We start from the raw sequence: 13,843 nt of genomic DNA, 5'->3' as shown, positions 1-13,843 counted from the left end.
TCAGTGTTCCAGCTGTCCCCGAAGATCGTTGTTTTTCATGCTGTTACCAAGAGGCTTAATGTTGTCAAGGGATGCAGCGACACACATGCAGACCAAGGAACATAACACGCGTGATCAAATAATTGTAGCTGCATTACACAACTACTACTATTGCATGATTTAATAGTGTGACATGGGAGGGGTAGAGTATGTGCTGTTCAACCGAGTTGCGCTCCTCGAATTATTATAGTAGCTCAGTTCAAAGGAGGCGGACAAGCCTGAAAATAACAATGAGTGATTCTTTCTCTGAGAAAAATCCAGAAATACTGGTGAACAGTGAACAACAGGAGCAACAGGAGCAACCACAGAACAATGCTGCTGCAGCAGTGGAGCATGCCTGTTCTCTCAATCCAGATGATAAGTGTTTGGAGGACAATGCACCTGCAGAAAAGGAGTCGCAAGGAAAGATGCAGTCTGTTTTCCAACAGGTACGTCACCAGATCAGATCACAAGTGGGTGTGCGACTCCCAAAGAGCAGCATACTGGAGCTAGTGCAAAAAGTCAAAGAAATGGAGCTCGCACAGGTGAGCGTCGAAGCTGATGGTGAGGAGGCGAGTGGTGAAGAGGGAAAACAAGTGCTGAAACATGAGCGCAAAAATGAGATCTGTCTGAAGGAGGAGGAGGAGATGTGTACAACGTTTGAGGAAAAGCTCGAGGCCAGAACAAAGGCCTTAAAGGATGAGTTTCAAGTTCAGATTTCAGGGGTGCGCACTGAACTGCAGGCCTACACTGACCAGGCTCTGAAAGACTTGGAGTCTAAGATGCAAAGCTGGCAGGCCAACAGTCAGCAACAGGCACAGTCCAAAGAACAGGAGAGCAAAAGTCCAGACAAGAAGCAGAAACCTTCACCAGCTCCTTCTATGGGGTCCAGAAGAGGAAGGGTCCTGACTCGGACCATGACCACCATCATCCCTAAAACCTGTCCTCCTGTCGTGATTGGCCCACGTGCCAAATCAGAGACACTGAGCTCCTTTAAGTGTGAGTGCTCTCGATTTCCTCCTAAAGACCCAGTTCTTTCTTTATTAGGAAACAGAGCCTGCCAGAGCCACAAACCTCTCCCCCCAGCTCGGCCCCAAATGCATCAGCGTAAAAGGTCCATCCAGGCAAAGGCTAAACCGGGAAAATGACTCATCAAAATCGTATTCATTCATGCAGCACAAATGTTACTGCTACTGTCTGTTACCTTTAACCTGTTATACCACTGCAGCACTGTATAATGAAATCTGAGTGAAATCTGTAACCATGACTGTTAAAATAATAAAGCATCTTCTGAAAGCTTCTAAGGAGATATCCTACTTAGATCAGAATCAGCTCAAACACTTCTGTGTCATCATTTATCCTACAGTTACACAGCTGTAGCAGTTTCAACAAAAACCTTTTTGGGAATGTGAACTATTTCTGAACTTCTTTAGAGGAGAAACTATGCAAGGATCCAAACCATGATGTCTGCATTCCTCAAAATATTTTAACACAGAACAGAGTTGGGCTATAAAGATAGCACTCCATAATACGGCCTGTCATTAAGGGTGTAATGTCCCCAGATTTAAAATAAAGTTTCAAAGTAACTTTTGTGAAATTGTGGATTTAAATCACCTAAAAATATTGGTCAGAAATTTGAAGAACTGAATAACTTCAGTGTATTTTAGTCAAAAAACAGTTTTTCCTCACTTTACATTATAAACACGCGTTACTTTTGAGGGCTAAAATAAAAGCCTCATTCAAAAAGTACAACAAACAAAACAAAAACTTGGGGAAAGTAAGCTGCCTTTTTACAGAGCCTCCAAAAATTCATACTATCACTTAAAGGTACAGTACGTATCCACACTAGATGTCAGTAGATGTCAGCTGTGTTCCAAAACGTCGGCTGCATCCTTCGGTAGGACCCGGCCTTCGAAGGCTGAGAAGGCCGGAAGTGCAAGGCTGTGAAATGGGACGGTCTAGCCTTCAGATTTGGGTCACCGCTGTGTCGGTGGAGTTTAATAAACTCGGCCGTCTGCTCCTTGCTATCTAAAATATAACAGGACACTTGCATAAATTCTCGACGGTGAAAATATGTTAAATGTTTATTTTGTGACCCAGAAAGATTAACAACATTAATTTTAAAACTCAGTAGCGGCCGCCATTGTTGGCAGCTGAAATTTGGCTGGGCCGCGCTATGAATTCTGGGATATGGTGGGCCACGAAGGACACACCCGACCCATCCTTCAAATTCGGGGAAATGAAGGACACATTTGTCGGCCGCATTTGAAGGAGTCGACGAATTGGGACAGCCTTCGTCGCCTGGCTGTGACGTAATCGGCCTTCAAATGCGGCCTCCGGAGGATGCAGCCGTTGTTTTGGGACACAGATATAGTACGCACCGTACGTAGTACGCGTAGTACGCGTAGTTCAAGCGTGCAGACCCCCAGTTGGGACACAGCCGACCCATCCTTCAAATTCGGGGAAATGAAGGATGCATTTGTCGGCCGCATTTGAAGGATTCGACGAATTGGGACAGTCTTCGTCGCCTGGCTGTGACGTAATCGGCCTTCAAATGCGGACTCTGAAGGATGCAGCCGACGTTTTGGGACACGTGGATAATCTTAGCTACAGTGGCTGCTGTAGGACAAACATGTTCATGTGTAGTGAGTGTACGCTCTCAGGCTGCTGTTTACCTCAGCTGTCAGTATGTATCTACCTCTACTCTGGAGGAGGCTGTAAAATGTTGTGAAGGGAGTCTGATACGAGTTGTGAAACTGAGGTGAGTTGCTGAAGACATCCTGGACTTTTTTGTTGGTAAATGCTGCTGTTTGCTACTGTTAGTTAACTGTCTGAGGTGGAGCTAACATTTTTCTTATTTGGACACCTTTATCAGAGATAATTTCTTGGACATTCGAGCCAAATATTAGCTGCCATTATGCTAGCTTACAACCAGCTGCTGTTGTTGTCATTGTCAACTGTCTGGAGATGGGAGGGCTGCACAACTTATCTGGTGACCAGATGTAATTGTGACAATATCTGGAATAAATGAGCATATTTATGTATGTTTTAATGTGTAAGAGGCCTGACTTCATTTCAGGAAATGAGGCTTGATATGATATAGCTCCTTCAAGCCATAGGAGCTTTGTGATCTTTATATTAAGAGTAACCTGTAAGGTTTACTACGTATGAAGCCGTTCTCTAGTCACATACAAAAAACTCGAATAGATGGAATGACCACTGTGTTCAAGATGGTGGGGCTACATGTCAAACATGTAAAAAGTTTACATTGTACAGACTCTTTTTTGCATATACTGTATTTTCATTTTCCACATTTCAGTAAATCACCGCACCTAATTTACAGTGAAGTACTGTGGTAAGGAGAAAATTACATACAATGAGAGGACAAGTTAACCACAAAAATGATGTAGTTCAGTTTTTAAAAAGTACCTTACATTTGCATCTTTGTGGACATCATGTTGCTCTGACCAGAGATTTTTGTGACCGTTATACTCTTCTTCAAATAATTGTCAGTGTACTTTTATTTTAGATCCGGGCCATATTATAAAGTGCTGCTTGTTTGAAATAATGCTTACTTTCATGCACCAGCTTTGGTTTCAGGGTCTGCTTTAGAACTGTTCCGCCCTCTGGTGGTGAGATTACTTACAGCAGACAGGACTGTTGATATCTGCAGGTAAAGATAATATACTACTACTACTTGTGGCTTCTCCTCCAATGCTGGCCATGAACCGTTTGAACACTTTAAATTCATACACTGTATGTGTTTGTTCACTTTTGCTTGTTCACTTTTCATCTGTGTAAAATAAATTAAACAACTTTCTTTGAAGTCTCAGTTTTAATGTCAGTACACGTCCAAAAACTGGATTTTCCACTATAATTAATAGCCTTGACAAGTGAATTTAAATATAATAATGAAGATCAACAATCACTCACTTCACACATAATGTTTATTGAATTATGAGCGGATCCCTTGACCAGGACACAAGGAGCAACATTCATGCGTGCCTTTAATTGTACACCCTATATGTGTAGGTCAGTTTCAGTAAAGGCTTAAAAAAGCCCTACCCTATAATCATCATTAAATTAGTACTTGAGAACTTTCAGTTAAAACTATAACGGTCATGGCCTGTGTTTTGGTGATTCTACACTTTGACCAACAGATGGCAGGAGTTCATGTATTTGGGCTCAGATGAACACAGCTTAGCAGACAAGAAATTAAGCAGTTTTATATTTTGGTGTAAGTGGAAGCAGTGGTGAAATAACATAAACTGTATGCTTTTACTGAATGGCTAAATGAGTACTTATGATAATATATTTTTAAGGTGTCAGAGTGGTGTAGTGGTAAGACCCTAGGTTTGAATCCACCGGGCAGCTGTCTGGCTGAATGATACTGGTTATTGCTTGGAGATTTTTAGGTAAGTACAGTCAGGAAAGGTTTAATGTGAAAAGTCTGGGTACTCCATTAAGGCACTATAACGTAATATCCAGATATGACGATTTTGTACAGTATTCTACGTAAAATTATGTGCAGAGAAAGGACAATTTACTAAAAAAACTGCTTGGAGTTAACCAACAAGTTCTCATCTTCTTTGTCGACACCTTGTCACCGGTGTTGGTCTGGCCAGAGATTTTTATCAACATTGTGTCTGATGACTTCTTGTGTGGTTCATCCATACCCTGTAATGATTTGGATGTCATATTGAGCCAGCAGCATTGACCCAAATTATTCTGACTACACCTCCATGAGGAAAAGATCTGTTCCACTAGATCCAGGATTGGAAGGAGTGGAAGGAACTCCTTTCATGCGCAGCAAACCACACCTGTTCACTCTTGCCTCAATAGACATCAACGCAAACAATGACATCATTTGGCAAATCTGGTCTAACTAAAGGTCTGTTGTGTTCTGGTATAAGTGGTATATAAAGCGTATTTAGGAAGGCCAGTGGAAGCTGAGTGGAAGATGTACGAGTAGGCAGTAATAAGAAGTATCGGAGATTGAAGAAAATCTGCTTATATTTGCAGCTAACACCCACTAATGACAATGTCACTCTTTGTGTTAGCTTCACCTGAAACCACATGTGATGGGACCATGTAAGTCTGGAAAATCAAAAAAAACCCAAAATACAATCCCTGTGCACATCAATGGATTACCCGGAAACACTGCCACTGCAGCTCCTTAACTCTGTCACTACTCTTGTCCAGGGGCACCTTTGTAGAATAGCTTCATCGTCACTTGAAGCTGAATTTAAATAAAGCTGAGTAAACTAATACTCTTGTTGTTTATGACTGCACTCCGTCCCATCCCCTCCAACTGGTCGCTGCAGATGGCAAAGTCTGGTCATGTCATGGTCATCTGGCCATGCTGCAAACTTCCTGTTCTTGCTGCCAACATGAGAAATATGCTCTATCACTTCATAATCCTTACACGTCTTAAATTGTGTTGTAATTTTGTGGCTATTTACCTATGCAGTACTTGCTGAATAGTTTTGAACTGCTTCTCCCTGTTCCTCTAGCTAAGAGTGTTCCTCCATTTGCATAATTGGTAGTGATTGTGCTCTAAATTTGGAGTGTACACACATTTCAATAGATTTTGATAGTGGATTTTTTTCACATAGGACCCGTCAAACTATAAAAGGAAATTCTGTGATTCTGATTTGTAGAAAAATCAACTCATGTTTTTTTTTTTTTTTATTAGCAAGCCGTGTGCAAGTGGTTACTGGAGACCTGAGCACCTGAGTGCTTCCAGCAGCTGAACTGGCACTGGGACCAGCCAGTGACAGGAGATGTATTTAGCTGCGAAGCAGGCACAGGAGCAGTGCCCCTTAAAGCAGGCCTTTCACAGTGGACGGGATAGAGAAAGATGTGAAGAGGACCTTTGTGTTTCAGGGACGATGAGTCCTGAGCGACCATATCCGGAGGGGGCGAGGGCCCAGCACATTCAGGTCTGGCCAAACCACGCTGCCCTCGGAAGCAGCATCTCGCCCCTAACGATATCCACCAGCGGCACAGCTCATTATGATGCACAGTGCAGCAGGTCTGGTCTTCCCTAGGAAATATGCATCGGTGGATGAAACAGTTTTCAGGTCTGTTAGGCAATATTTCCTATGATAGGAAGAAAGATAAATCACACATTTTCATAGTTGAATAAAAACCTCTCATTCACTCGCTCAGATCCAATCGGGTGGCGTGAACATGTCCCTGAGCCGATATGAATAACAATGGCAAGAAGGTGGCGTTGGAGGAGATCCATTTGTAAACCCTGGTTTCCTAACCACCTCTTGAAATGTGCCAAAAGATAACAACATTACACTGAAAACACCAGTCTCATGTAAATGCTGTATTTTTCTGGGCCGTTGTTCTCAGGATTTGGACAATTAAAGCGAGGGGGCCACTTTCAGGTTAAACTAGACAGATTACTGAGAGAAGCTGATTTCAATAGCGATCCCTGGGCAGACGTGGTAGCAATTTACAGTTGTCGCTGGTGTGTATTGGAGCTGTTCTCAGGCGGCCCCTTGTGTGAGGTACGATTAGACATGTTATACCTCATTATTCGTGAGAGCGTTTGGATAAGATTCGGGGTAATCTGACTCTTTTTCCGAGGTCTGTGCAAAACCAGCCGTTGCTATCAGCACGCTTTCAAAAAGAAGGAAAGAGATATGGAGATAAATACAGCTGTGAATGCAGAAAAAATTAGAGCTATGTTTTCTTTAAAGAAAAAAACCTTCCAAAAGATCTGAGGATAAATGCTGCGAGACATGTGAACACTTTCACTAAGTTTTAGTCTAACATCTATTATCCCGTGTTTACATAAATGCTAAGCCTAGTAATTATTTTCATTACCATCACTTTAATGGTCAGCATTAAAGTGACAGCATGTTTAGAGTGGTAGCTTTGTAATTTTGTCTTTGAGCTAACAGTTTCTATGATATAGGAAGCAGGTTTTTATTTGACAGGATGTCACACTGTTGGAGTGGAAGTGTTAAATAAATGAGAAAAGGCATAAACAAAGGTATGTGCCCCAGCATTGAAACCTAGTATTAGAAGGTGGTAATGGGTGGGAGTCGTGGGGGCATGGGGGGGCTGGAGCTTCCCATGTTTCAGTGTCAGGTTGGACTAACTTGTTTTGGTGGATCAGGGGGCCTGCTGTCTAGACTGGTGCTGGTCTCATACTCGACTCAGACATGTCACAAAATAAGCCTTAATCCTGAGGACAGTTTCTCATCACAAAGCTGTCAAACCCTCACCGGGGATAAAAACAAAGTTCCTCCACTTACCGTCATGTTTCTGATTGTTTTCGAGATTATTTAAGCAAAGGCACAAAACAAACGAGCCTGAAAACAAGAGTCAACAAAATGTATTCAAGAAACATCTGCAAAGTTTGGACAACTGCGGTTCCACGCTCGTAAACATCTCATCTTTTATTTAAAGCTCTGAGGCTGGGAGAAACAAACACTACGGAGTATTTTTCACTGCTTCTGCCTGCTTCCAGTCGGTTTTATGAACTAACTGCTGCTGGGTCCAACTGAATTATGCTGTTCTCCTTGTTGTAACTTCCTTCAAGTGAGCTCTTAATGAAATGAGTCATATAGAAATAAGACTGTCACATCTAGTTAGTCATCCTTCTGCACACCTTTTGAATTATTTGTGAATGTCAGAAAAAACAGCGATAAAATGTTAGGATTTTATGCTCATTTATTCTTTGAATGCCTTTAAAACATGAATATTTATCAAAGTTGTATCATTCTAGTAGATTTTATTATAGGTGTGCGACTGATTTGATCAAATCCAACAGATAAAAGCGTGCGCCCTCACAACTGTCATTAAATTGGATTAAAAACTCTGGGTAGGGAGTGGAAGCATGAGAAATTGCCCAGAGTGAAAAGTAAATCAAATTTAAATATATATACATAAATACAAAATGTGTGAAAAGCTTCAAAATTCGAAGTTCATTTGAGACTCTCACTGCTTGGAGTAAAAACTCGTAGAAAAATAACAGCTGATTCCAGAAATGTGGAGAGGACTGTTGCAAACACTCACCCTCCTCCTCTTGGACAGACAGACAGACAGACAGACAGACAGACAGACAGACAGACAGACAGACACACACACACACACACACACACAGGAGTAATCGCAGCCCACACCTCACCACCCCCTCCCACTCTCTATTTTTCGGGCTTCACTAGCTCCATTGTGCTCCAGATTTGTAGGATTGACAGACAAAACAAAAAGGCGAGGGACTCTCAGAGGTCATGCGGATCCTCCAGAATACAATTTTTTTTCCCCTCTCACCGGCTTCCTAATCCCCCCCCCCCCCCTCAGTGCTGTGTTCTCTGTGCAGATAGCTCTACTGTATAGAGTCATCCCTAGTGCTGACTGTTTCGTGTGTGATTTGAAGAATGGGGAGCTGATTGTGTGCATTATAGTCAGCAGGTGGATGAACAGTACAGAGAAAGTAGGGTTAGCGTTGACAGCCCGTGCTATGTGTCAGGTCTCTGTTTACATGTGCATATGAACGCACTCACACACACAGTGTGGGGTGCATTTGTTGCTGCTTGGGTGGGATGGAACAGCAGGGAGATCTAAGGAAAGGGGAGCAGTTGTGCTTTGGTTCAGATGTCCCATTTGGGTGTGGCAGCTCACACTGATGACAGCACTCAGAAACTGGCACCTGTGTGAGACGCTTTAGTGTGTTTCGCTGTAAGTGTGGAGCTGCAGACTGATTGTGTGGCTGGTGTGATTACGCATTCATTCAGGTGGATAACACAAAAACATATCTCCAGCTTTATTTCTGAGCTGGGAGCTGCGCAGCTGCGTTTGTGTTGATTTCTTAACTATCATTCTGAAGCTATGAGGTCTCATTTGATCTAGATAAGACCCATCATTCAGGGATTCATTGATTCAGCAACCCATATTTAAATGATAAAACTGGCTGAATAATGAAAAGCATGTATTTATCTATCAGAGCGTGCGATTGGTTGACACAATATAGCAGCTATTGTTTGGGACAAACAATACTTGTGCATTAAACTTCATGCCTCCTGACCAGGAAAACAACATTATAACAGGGGCAGCAGACCAACATGCTTGAACTCCCTTTAAGAATACTTTAGGCGCGCTGCGACGCCCACGTCCAAACATCCCTGAACACACAAACAGGTCACACAGCCCACACAGGAACACAGAGAACATTTATGTGCAACTGTTGTTTTTGTGTTTGCGGTGTTCCCAGTGTGCTTTGGTCAGCTGGTATTCAGGGTGAGTTATCTCAAAGTGAAGCATCAGACAGGCTGTCAGGCCAACTGATCTCAATAATAACAACATGTCTCGCATTGTCCGGCACGCGTGAGTGACTCTGCTTCCACGGTCTAATTGCTACTCGTATATCTGCTGTTTTATATAAAGATGAACTAAAAAATGAATTCTTCTGTTATTACACAATAGAGTTAATGGTGCAGTGAACGCTTGTGTTATGGGTTAGATTCTGTATGCATCCGAAATACGTAAACTAGATACATAAAATCTTTTCTAATAAATCTATCAAGCTGAAGAATCATTGCATGTTTGAGCAATCTAGCGTCTGCGAGGATCTCACAAAGAACATTCTGGCATTTACTGCAAATAGGCTCCGTTTCGCCAGGATGGACAATAAATAACATATGATCTCTCACACATAAAGAAACGATGAATCATGCAGCTTTGCATTTTTTCCACACTTCACACATGTGGTTACTTTAGAACGGTGGTGCAAGATGACCCATTTCCCAAGTTTCTCACTTCAATCACCTCACAGTTTCTTCTTTAGTGTGATGGAGCATCTGCACACCCCATCCCGTGCTCCAAGAACCCCTCTGACTGCAATCTCTTGTCAGCAGGCACAAATATTGACTTGTTCGGCGGCCCCCCTAACCCATCCCACCACCGATATTTCTAAACGGTAATTATGCCCAACAGAGCTCATTACTGTCAAATCAGAATATCCCTTAGAAGAGTCACTCAGTGGTAATGGCCACGTAATTCAGCACACAGGGTTTGGCTGTCCTAAATTTTGTTATGCATAAATTTTAGCCACTTTGACTTTAACTGAGCACACATCACTCTGAATATGTTGCTGGTTCTTTCTTCCTCGCCTTAAATAAATACTAATGTTTGAAATGAAGAAATCCTGCAGAAATCCCAGCTGAGTGCAGAATACACACTCAGGATGGCAGGTAGTTTGCATAATCCAGTTACTGTCTGGATACTGGCTGTGAATCAATAGAGATTAGAGACCTATTAGTCTGAAGGTGCGAACTGAATGCAAGGTTATTCATAACAAAAGCTTGAACCCTTTGAGATGCTTAACACTGAAATAACAGGACTGACGTGAAAGTGGAGGTTAAATATTTACATTTGCTGTCAAGATTGTTCTCCTTTAAAGTGATACTTGAAAATCTACCTTTGATTTGCATGCACACACACACACACAGACAAGCACACAATGAATTTAAGACATCTGGTTCATAGCACACATCTTTAATACAGTAGTTAGTTACAGCGATGTCAAAAAATAAAACATATACATCAATTTGGACCATTTATAAGGCTCCTTTGTCCCTTTAGTGCGTGACTGCACTGCAAAACCCCTCCATAGCGCCCCACCCGCTCCTGTCCCTCAGCAACATTTGTCAACTGCCATCTGCCTGTCTGCCCCATCTCCTCCCCACAAACTATGTAATTAAGCTGCAACACCTTTGCTCCTTTTACACCTCCCTCCCTCCCTTCCGTAACCCAGACTTCTACCTTCTTTGAAGCTTTGAAGAGACACTGCTTTGTTTGATTTCCCTGCTCATGTACAACAAGTGCTTCTACAATAAATCAGCAATATATCCGAACGAAGATGGTATGAAAATAGGGTGTAGCTTTAGGTTTCATCCAGTGTAAAGAGCAATTCATATTTCTGCCTTTTTTCATGATACAAATGAAAAAACCTCTGCAAATACAAATTTAAACAGAAAAAATAAAGACTTTTTTTTTCTCTGAGAATTTGAGGAACAATGCAGCTAAAGGAGCTCAGCCAGCTGGCTCCAGCTTCCCAAGTTCACACAGCATACAGAGTATTGGCCTCTCTCACTGTACATTGGGAGGAACACATAATGAATATCATGACTGTAGGCAGTGACAATTCAAAGTTCATCATCTCATCTTACCAGCTTTGAACAATGGACACATAAAGTCTGTATTTTTACAAGTGTTCCAGCAGTTGGAGCTGTCCTGCAGCAGCCCTGTTTCACTTTGCTCTCTACACCTTGGTGGCCAGAGACTGAACCTCTGACTTCTGAGTCTGGGCGCTGAGAGTGGACGACATGGAGCTCATCTGGCCGTGCATAGCTTTCTTCAGGTTGAGCAGGCACAGACACTGGGAGCGAAAACGCAGGTCAAAGAAGGCATACAGGAACGGGTTGAGGCAGCTATTGACATAGGCCAAGCAAGTTGCATAGGGGTGAGCCAGCAGCAGGAAACGCAGGAAGCCGCAGGAGCTCGGAGCAAGGTTCAGGTAGGAGAGGGCGTCCATGCTCTTCAGCACGTGGAAGGGAGTCCAGCAGATGGCAAACACCACCACCAGTGTGGTGATGATTTTCAACAGTCGTTTCTTCTTCTGGTCCTCCTTGCGCAGGTTGTTGAAGTGGCGTGTGACAGTGCAGCCGATGAAGCAGTAGAAGATGGTCATGGCCAAGAAAGGTAGGAGGAAACCCAAGGCAGAGGAGGACAGGCTGAGTCCTGCAATCCACAGGTACTCATGCCTCTGGTTCATGGTCACCAGGCTGAAGTCCATGGCACATGTGGTCCGGTTGCTGTTTAGGTCATTCACAGTGGTGCGGAACAGCAGCGTGGGCACAGCCAGGAGGCCAGACAGGAACCAAATAGCACCCAGCGATGCCAGCATGGTGCCCCGCGAACGGAGCCTGCTGCTGGACAGAGAGTGCACGATGGCCAGGTAGCGGTCAAAGCTCAGGCAGGTGAGGCAGAAAACACTGGCGTACATGTTTACCAGAACAACATAGCTGCTGATCTTGCACAGAGCCACGCCAAAGGGCCAGTGGTAGCCCAGGGCTGTGTACACAGCCCAGAGAGGTAGAGTTATAACAAAGGTGAGGTCAGCAAGTGCCAGGTTTCCTATATAGACATCTGCAGCCCGACGTTTAGATTTGGACCTCCAGACAGTGAAGATGACCACGCCGTTACCTGACAGACCCAGGATGAAGATCAGCATGTAGAGGACCGGGATGAGGGAGTAAGAAGGCTCCCACTCTGAGAAGTCACATGCAGTCTCATTGTCATCATAGTACTCGTAGCTGTCACCATATTCCGGAGTGGGGGGCTCCATGCTGCAGGGATTGTTGTTAAGAAAAAAAATCCTTAATTTAAAGGGTAAAAAAAAGTTAAGAGTCCTGTAAAGTTCCAAACGGTGAATTGAAATTCAGTGAATCATAGGAGCTGGGGTTTCTGAGCAGATCCTGTGAGAGTGAGTGACTCTTGGCTCTGTCTGCCTTTTTAAACTCGCCCCTCCACACCCCTGGTTCCCTCCCAGGACGACCCCCCCCCCCCCCCCCCCCCCCCCCAGTAAAACATCTTTCAGCTCTCCCCCTCCTCCTCCTGTCTCTCACCTCTTCAGGCGCAGCCCTTCCCTCTGCCTGGAGGACAAGAAGCCTGCATTCCCTTGCAGATGACAGGCCAAAACACTTACTACTAGTAAATTCAATAAAAAATATCAGGAAAAAGACATCAAATCAATAAAACATTCAGAATTTGTCCATGTGGGAACACCACCATTACTTCTGGTCAAAATAAAGGTGTTTTTCATGTCATTTTTAAAAACTAAAGAGTCTAACATTTACTTTATTATTATTATTACTATTATTATTCTTAATAATAATAATGATCATGTCAAACCTAAAATTAAGTCCTAGTAGTGGTGTGAACAGATCGCACAAACATTGCTTGCTTTACTTTCCTTTTTCTTTAGTGCATGTTTTCACAAGCATTTTATCTCCTATAATTTTTGCAGTGACTTTGTGGTGAGATGGTGACTCTGATTATGTGCAGAACAGGTCTGGACATATCAGATGATTACTTTACATCACAATCACTTCCGTTAAATTGTTGTTAAACCTTCAGATGCATCTCATTTAATCTTTACTGTAACTCTAATACAAGTCTCGGGTCTGACGATTGATTTCCATGATAAAAGGCCAAGCAAACACACCAGTTTGAAACAAAAACAACAGGAAACTTCACATTGACACCACCTTGGCTTCCTTTCACTACTAACTGCAGCAAATGCTCATATAATGTCCCGTAGTATAGAGTATTGTAGCAGTTATCAAATTGCTTTAAAAGAGCTTTTATGTGTTCCATTAGAAATGTTACAAAATTCAGATAATCTTTTTAGTCATCTTACAGAATATGTTGCTGGTGAAACGGCTTTCAGACTCCAGGTCCAATCCAAGGAATTACTATCAGTGGGGAAAAAAAGAGCTTGACATGCCAGAGCAGTGCTGAACATTATTTACAGCACATTTAGTTTAGGTAATCTGTTAAAAAAACAGGGCTCCTATTGGTGATAACAAGATGTTGTTACATTAATCCTCAGAATGGATTATTAACTATAAATGCACAGACTAAAAAATGCCTTTGATGAAAGGAAAGGCTCACAGCTTATCAGCCTGCACTGAGTGACTGGTGATTGTACTGTACATAGAGCAGTGGTCTGAGGGATAGCCAGAACACGGCAGATGCTTCATCCTTAATTCAGCAACAAGGAGACACTGTCAAGAGCCAGTTT

General features: G+C 42.9%; 1 protein-coding gene across 1 annotated transcript; it reads right to left on the bottom strand.

The window, feature by feature from the left end:
* Positions 1-10,517: 10,517 nt before the first annotated feature.
* On the bottom strand, positions 10,518-12,533 carry aplnra (apelin receptor a). The gene has a single exon (XM_080893414.1). The coding sequence runs from the start codon at positions 12,383-12,385 to the stop codon at positions 11,300-11,302; it is 1,086 nt and encodes a 361-aa protein (XP_080749540.1). The 5' UTR covers positions 12,386-12,533; the 3' UTR covers positions 10,518-11,299.
* Positions 12,534-13,843: the final 1,310 nt, after the last annotated feature.

The sequence above is a fragment of the Rhamphochromis sp. 'chilingali' genome (assembly GCF_963969265.1).
Source record: "Rhamphochromis sp. 'chilingali' genome assembly, chromosome: 10".
Classification (NCBI taxonomy): domain Eukaryota; kingdom Metazoa; phylum Chordata; class Actinopteri; order Cichliformes; family Cichlidae; genus Rhamphochromis; species Rhamphochromis sp. 'chilingali'.
The sequence above is the reverse complement of the archived record's forward strand: the minus strand, read 5'-3'. Positions and strand labels throughout refer to the sequence as shown.